At 39.6% G+C, this 7,982-nt stretch overlaps 1 protein-coding gene across 1 annotated transcript; it reads left to right on the forward strand.

Moving 5' to 3' along the window:
* Positions 1-7,004: 7,004 nt before the first annotated feature.
* LOC101346030 (olfactory receptor 10Z1) lies at positions 7,005-7,982 on the forward strand. Its single transcript, XM_012559749.2, is given in 3 exon segments — positions 7,005-7,152; positions 7,155-7,289; positions 7,292-7,982. Coding segments are annotated over 3 exon segments (936 nt in total). The 3' UTR covers positions 7,945-7,982.

Consider the following 7,982-nt stretch of genomic DNA (forward strand, 5'->3'; position numbering starts at 1 on the left):
GGAGCAATGATACAATTAATGGTAGCATTTTTATCAGAAATGTTGGATAACAGAAGGAATTGAAAATTCTGTATTGAAAGATAAAAGAAAAAGAATCAACCAAGATTTTAAGGCTAGCAAAATAATACTTCACAAATAAAGGTAAAATTGAGACATTTTCAAATAATCAAAAATGGAGATGATTTGATGCTAGTAGATCGGCATTGTAAGAAATAGGAAGGGAAGCTCTTCAAGCTAAAGAAAATAAATATTATGGTAACTCAGATATACAGGAATGAATACACAACACTACAAATGGTAAATGTGTAGTTAAATATAAAATTATGTCTATCTCTATCTATCTATCTATATCCACCACCCATCTATTAGTTTGTGATGGCTTGCTTGTTGCTATGATGATGAAAGGTATGCCACCAGTATTTCAAATATCATCAGGGTTACCCATGGTGGACAGGTTTCAGCGGAGCTTCCAGACTAAGATATGTTAGGAAAAAAGGTCTGGCAATGTACTTTTGAAAATCAGTCAATGAAAATGTCTGGAACACAATGGAACATTGCCCAACATGGTGCTGAAGTGAGCAATGTTTTTATTCTGTTACGTGGAAGTAGCCATGAATTGGAGTCAACTTGATGGCAACTAATAACATGTGTGTATAAATATATATTTTTTTCTCTTTCTTTGAAAAATTATGACCGCTTAAAAATTATAACAACGTATTAGTGGATTTATAATGTGAGTTAATATTTAAGCCCACTGCAGTCAAATCGATCCCAACTCATAGTGACCCTGTAGAACAGAGTAGAATTGTCCCATAGCGTTTCCAAGGCTGTAAATCTTTATGGAAGCAGACTACCACATCTTTCTGCTTTGGAGCAACTGGTGGGTTTGAACTGCCAACCTTCTGGCTAGCAGCTGAGCACTTTAACCCCTGTGTCACCAGGGTTCTGAGGTAATATATAGATGAAAAATAACAAAAGGGACTGGGGGTAAATGGAGCTAAATCATTACAAATTTTCTCTGTTTTTACAGGACGTAATTCAGTACTAAGAAGCCCTGGTGGCACAGTGGTTAAAGTGCTTGGCTGCTAACCAAAAAGTTGATGGTTCAAACCCACCAGACACTCTGTGGGAGAAACATGTGGCAGTCTGCTTCCGTAAAGATTGGAGCCTTGGAAATCCTATGGGGCAGTTCCACTCTGTCCTATAGGGTATCTATGAGTCGGAATCAACTGGATGGCAACAGGTTTTAATTCAATGCTAAATTTACATAGATTATATTAAGTTAAAGATGCATGCTACAATTCCTAGAGTAACCACTACAAAAATATTGCAAGGCAAATAGCATAAAGCAATAGTTACACTAGTGCTGTACTAGTTTCCACATCATAATTCTTTTTTTTTTATTTTGGATCCTCTTATCAAATGCTGGATACCAGTAATAGTATGGTACTTAGGAGAGTGAGTTTTTTATTTTTATTTTTGTATTGTACTTTAGATGAAGGTTTACAGAACAAATAGTTTCTCATTAAACAGTATACATATTGTTTTATGACAATGGTTAACAACCACACGACATGTCCATATTGTCCCTTCTCAACCTTGGGTTCCCTATTACCAACTTTCCTGTCCCCTCTGCCTTCTAGTCCTTGTCCTTGAACAGTTGTGCCCCATTAGTCTTGTTTTGTTTTATGGGGCTGTCTAATCTTTGTCTGGATGGTGAACCTCAGGAGTGACTTCATTACTGAATGAAAAGGGTATCCAGGGGCCATATTCTTGGGGTTTCTCCAGTCTCTGTCAGACCAGTAAGTCTGGTCTTTTTTTGTGAGTTAGAATTTTGTTCTACATATTTCTCCAGCTCTGGCTGGGACCCTCTGTTGTGATCCCTGTCGGAACAGTCCGTGGTGGTAGCTGGGCACCATTTAGTTGTACTAGACTCAGTCTGGTAGAAGCCGTAGTAGTTGTGGTCCATTAGTCCTTTGGACTAATCTTTTCCTTGTATCTTGCTTTCTTCATTCTCCCTTGCTCCTGAAGAGGTGAGATCAGTAGAGTATCTTAGATGGCTGTTCATAGGCTTTTAAGACCTCAGACACTACTCACCAAGGTAGAATGTAGAACATTGTCTTTATAAACCGTGTTATGCCAATTGAGCTAGATGATCCTGAGACCATGGTCCCCACAGCCCTCCGCCCAGCAGTTCAGTACCTTAGGGAGTTTGGATGTGTCTTTGGAGCTTCCATGACCTTTCTTTGTACACGTTATGCTGGCTTCCCCTGTATTGTGTACTGTCTTACCCGTTGCCAAAGTTAACACTTATCTATTGTCTATTTAGTTTCTCCCCCTTCCCATCCCTTGTAACCAACAAAGATTGTTTCTTTTTGTGTGTAAACTTTTTCATGAGTTTTTACAGTAGAGGTCTCATACAATATTTGTCCTTTTGTGATTGACTTATTTCACTCAGCATAATATCCTCCAGTTTCATCCATGTTATGAGATGCTTCACAGATTCATCATTGTTCTTTATCGTTGTATAATACTCCACTGTGTGTATGTACCATAGTTTGTTTATCCATTCATCTGTTGATGGACATATAGCTTGTTTCCATACTACTATGGTATTTCTATTTATAGCTTTCTAAGGAAGCACCATATCATTTTCCAAAACGGTTGTATCATTTTGCATTCCCACCAGCAGTGCATAAGAGTTCCAATCTCCCTGCAGCCTCTCCAGCATTTGGTATTTCCAGGTTTTTTGATTGGTGACAATAATGCTGGAGTGAGATGGTATCTCACTGTGGTTTTAATTTGCGTTTCTCTAATGGCTAATGATTGGAAGCATTTCCTCATGTGTCAGCTGGCCGCTTGAATGTCTTCTTTGGTGAAGTGTCTGTTCATTTCCTTTGCCCATTTTTTAGTAGGATTATTTGTCTTTTTGTTGTAAATAAGTTGGATTTTCTTGTAGATTTTAGAGATTAGACCTTTGTCTGCCCTGTAATGTCCAAAATTGTTTTCCCAGTCTGTAGGTTCTCTTTTTACTCTTTTGGTGAAGTCTTTTGATGAGCATAAGTGTTTAATTTTTAGAAGATCCTAGTTATCTAGCTTATCTTCTAGAGTTTGTGTGTTGTTGGTTATGGTTTATATCCTGTTAATGCCATACATTAGGGCCTCTAGCATTGATCTTATTTTCTTCTATGAACTTTATAGTTTTTGACTTTATATTTAGGTCTTTGATCCATTTTTTAATTATTTTTTGTGTATGGTGTGAAGTATAGGTCCTGTTTCATTTTTTTGCAGATGGACATCCAGTTTTGCCAGCACCGTTTGTTAAAAAGACTGTATTCTCCCCATTTGATGGACTTTGAGCCCTTGTCAAAGATCAGGTGACCATAAGTGGATAGATTTACACCTGGGTTCTCAATTCTGTTCCATTGGTCAATGTTTCTGTCGTCGTACCAGTACCAGGCTGTTTTGACTACTGTAGCTGTATAGTAAGTTCTGAGGTCAGGTAGTGTGAGTCTTCTTACTTTTTTCTTCTTCTTAAATAGTGCTTTACTTATCTGGGGCTTCTTCCCTTTCCAGATAATGATTAGTTTTTCCATCTCTTTAAAGAATGTTGTTGGTATTTGGATTGGGATTGCATTGTATTTGTAAATTGCTTTGGGTACAACTGTCATTTTCACAATGTTGAGTCTACCTATCCATCAGTAGTATGTTTTTCCATTTATGTAGATCCCTTTGGGTTTCTTGCAGTAGTGTTTTGTAGTTTTCTTTGTATGGGTCTTTTACATCTCTGGTTAGATTTATTCCTAAGTATTTTATTTTTTTAGGGGCTATTATAAATTGTATTGTTTTCCTAATTTCCTTTTCATTGGTCTCTTTATTGTTGTATAAGAATCCAACTGATTTTTGTATGTTTATCTTGTATGCTGCTACTCTGCCGAATCTTCCTATTAGTTCCAGTAGTTTTCTCATGGAGTCTTTAGGGTTTTCTGTCTATAGTATCATATCATCCACAAACAGGGAGAGTTTAACTTCTTCATTACCAGTTTGGATGTCCTTTATTTCTTTTTCTTGCCTTATTGCTCTAACTAGGACTTTTAGCACAATATTAAATAGGAGTGGAGATAAAGGGCATCCTTGTCTTGTTCCTGTTCTCAAGGGGAATGTTTTCAGCCTAGGAGAGTGACTTCTTGAATTGACCTGCTGTGTTATCTTTGTTAAATTATGTAATTTTTTCATATTTCAGTTTTCTTACCTGAGAAGTTGTTGTTGTTAGGTGATGTCGAGTAGGTTCCAACTTATAATGACCCTATACAACAGAATGAAATACTGCCTGGTCCTGTGCCATCCTCACAATCATCACTATGTTTGAGCCCATTGTTGTAGCCACTGTGTCAATCCATATCTCCTTGAAGGTCTTCCTCTTTTTCTCTGACCCTCTACCAAGCATGATGTCCTTCTCAAGGACTGGTACTTCCTGATAACATATCCAAAGTATGTAAGACACAGTCCCTCCATCCTTGCTTCTAAGGAGCGTTCTGGCTGTACTTTTTCCAAAACAGATTTGTTCTTTCTTCTGGCAGTCCATAGTAATAGAAATAATAAAAATACATAAGTGCTATTAGACTAAATGAATAAGCCATGTAATGAATTTAGGAAAACGTCTGTCATTGAATCGTGTGAACAATTACCATTATTGTTTCTATTGAATTAGTAAATGATTGAGAGTGTATGTCGTAACTGGAAGTATACATATCATCAGTATATTAGAGTAACACATACTTGGAAAGTGAAGAGTAAGAGAAACTATTCTTAAATTAACCTAGGTGGACTTTCTTGACATTTTGAGGCTTCAGGACAATCTGACTTGTGGAAATTGGATTTAAAAGCTGGGTGCAGACATTGTATCATTGTGGAAAGAAAGAAAGAGGATAAAATAAGGTCAAGTTGAATTTAAAAAAGATGTGTCTAAAAGGAGTAGAGTATCTGTTAACCCAGAACTAAAACCATTCCCGAAGCCAACTCTTTAGACAAAGATTAGACTGGACTATAAAACATATAATAGTACTCGTGAAGAGTGTGCTACTCAGTTCAAGTAGATACACAAAACTAAATGGGCAGCTCCTGTCCAGAGGTGGGATGAGAAGACAGAAAGGAATAGGAGCTGGTTGAATGGACACGGGAAACCAGAAGTGGAAAGGGGGAGTGTGCTGTCACAGTATAGGGATTGCAACTAGGGTCACATAACAATATGTGTATAAATTTTTATATGAGAGATTAACTTGAGCTGTAAACTTTCACCTAAAGCACAATAAAAATAAATAAATAAAAGAAGTAGAGTAGACAGATGAGGGAGGACACAGGAAGAAATTCAGACTGACGGAGATGAAGGTATTCTTCTGGATGACTTGAAACTGGACTCGCACCGGAAACGGTCACCTCAAGCTCTTGAAACAACAGTAGGGGAAAGGTGAATTCCTGTTTTTTGCTATACATTTTATAGTGCGGATGTTGAAGCATAAATTCTGAATTCTGTGATCTTGGGCTGGTCACTTAAACTCTATTAGGCCAGTTTTCTCTTCTATGAAATGCAATTGTTAACCCTATTTCACTAGGTTGTTGTAAAGTTTAAAAGCAATTTAACATGTGAAAGTAATTATTTAGCACCTAAAAGATATACAAACTATTCTTTGAACCATGATCACATTCCTTTTCTCCTTCCCCCAAAAGGACATTCCCAGCTAATGACAAGAAGCACAATTAGATGTACTTCCTGATAGTGCACCTATTGGGATGGGGCAATCCTCAGAGAGAGAAGATGTTTTGATGGAAGCAGGTATGATTCATTGCCTGGAGGAGGGGGTGTGGGAGCAGGTTTCTTACTATCTTTTGGGAACATAGCTCTTTGATCAGAAAGGAGTTCCTGAGATGGTTCTCCAGTCCTTTGTGCTGCTCATAGGCCTGCAAGGCAGCCGTCTATTGGGTGTCTACCAAGATGCAGGGCTTGACCTCACTGTCTGAGCCCCATCAGGTGAGTGGAGAAGAGTCCCTTGCCTAAACTCCCATGTCATGGTTCACAGCGGCTGTTTTGGAGGCAGCAAATCCTGATGACTGAGTGATACTCAGTGCCCAACCTGCTCTGTGTTCTGATTCTCCCTAAGTGCTTGCCATAGATTAACATGTAAAAGGAGCCTACCCTCCTCTGCCCAAGCAGTTTTGAAAGGATAAAGGGGATTACGAGATGGGGAGAGGTTGTATAAACAGAAGATATTATTATTGAGTAAGATGATTCTTATTCTGCATCCTGATAGTGTCTCACAGTGTCTGAGGACAGTTGTATGGGGGAAATATGTTAGATCAGCATAAAAGAAATTTGTTCCCTAGTCCTAGCTCTGTGTGACTTAGGGCATGTCACTTCATCTTTCTTGGCCTCTGCTGCCTGATCTATAAAATAATATCCATCGAGCCCTTCCATTCCAGGTTCTTACAGGAAATATGTATGTGGCATTGTGTGTACGATGAACATATGTGTGGTGTATGTATCTCCATCTGGTATCTAAATTTATATTCATTTGTAATATGTGTGCATGCCTGATATATTTCTGGATATGTTCATTAATGGTAAATGTGCAAGATATGGTTTTGAATGTGTGAAATGTGCATATTTATGTGGGAATGCTTTGTATGTCATATGTACATCTGCATGTGTCTACATATATGTGATCATGTATGTGTTTGTGTGAAAATGGTGCATAAGAATATTTGTAATGATTGCACATTTCTGCATGTGTGTATGCACATCTATGCATGTGAGAATGGATCTGTATATAGGTGTGTCTAGTGTAACAAATACCTCACATTTGGTTGCAATATAAATCACAGCTTCCTTTTCAAGTTACAACAGGCACAGAGAAAAAAGAATCCATTTCATCCTGCCTTCTAAAGAAGCAAAGCATCTACCAACAAGGTGGAAGGAATTGACAAATCCATCAGGGGTATCACTCAGAATGGGGCAGACTAATGTAACCTCCTGGAGGGGATTTGTCTTTTTGGGCTTCTCCAGCTTTGGGGAGCTGCAACTCCTGCTGTTTGTCGTTTTCCTCTCTCTGTATCTCATCACTCTGACCAGCAATGTCTTCATTATCATAGTCATTAGGTGGACAGCTATCTGCACACCCCCATGTACCTCTTCCTTTCTTACCTATCTTTCTCTGAGACCTGCTGCACCTTGGGCATCATTCCTAGGATACTCTCTGGCCTGGCCGTGGGTGACCAGGCCATCTCCTATGTGGGCTCACTGCCCAGATGTTCTTCTCTGCCTCGTGGACTTGCACCAACTGCTTCTTTCTGGCTGTCATGGGCTTTGACAGATATGTGGCCATCTGTGCTCCACTGCACTATGCCAGCCGCATGCATCCTACCCTCTGTGCCCAGCTGGTTAGTACCTCCTTCCTGAGTGGGTACTTCTTTGGGCTGGAGATGACACTGGTCATTTTCTGCCTCTCATTCTGCAGCTCCCATGAGATCGAGCACTTTTTTTGTGATACACCCCCAGTGCTGAGCCTGGCCTGCAGAGATACAGGCCTGAGTGAGTTGGGAATCCTCATCCTCAGCCTGCTGGTCCTCCTGGTCTCCTTCTCCCTCATCACCATCTCCTATGCCTACATCCTGGTAGCCATTCTGAAGATCTCTTCTGCTGAGGGGCGGAAGAAGGCCTTCTCCACCCATGCCTCCCACCTCACAGTGGTCATTGTTCACTATGACTGTGCCTCTTTCATGTCTTTGAGGCCCAAAGCCAGCTACTCTCTTGAGCGGGATCAGCTTATTGCTGTCACCTATACTGTGGTGACCCCTCTCCTCAATCCCATTGTTTATAGTTTAAGAAATTGGGCTGTGAAGGGAGCTCTGACAAATGCTTTCCAAGGAAGATTACTGGGTAAAGGATGAGGGGGAGCTCAATGAGACTGTCTCCTCTGAGCAGGCTG

This window comes from Trichechus manatus, unplaced genomic scaffold, assembly GCF_000243295.1.
Source record: "Trichechus manatus latirostris isolate Lorelei unplaced genomic scaffold, TriManLat1.0 scaffold00300, whole genome shotgun sequence".
Lineage (NCBI taxonomy): Eukaryota > Metazoa > Chordata > Mammalia > Sirenia > Trichechidae > Trichechus > Trichechus manatus.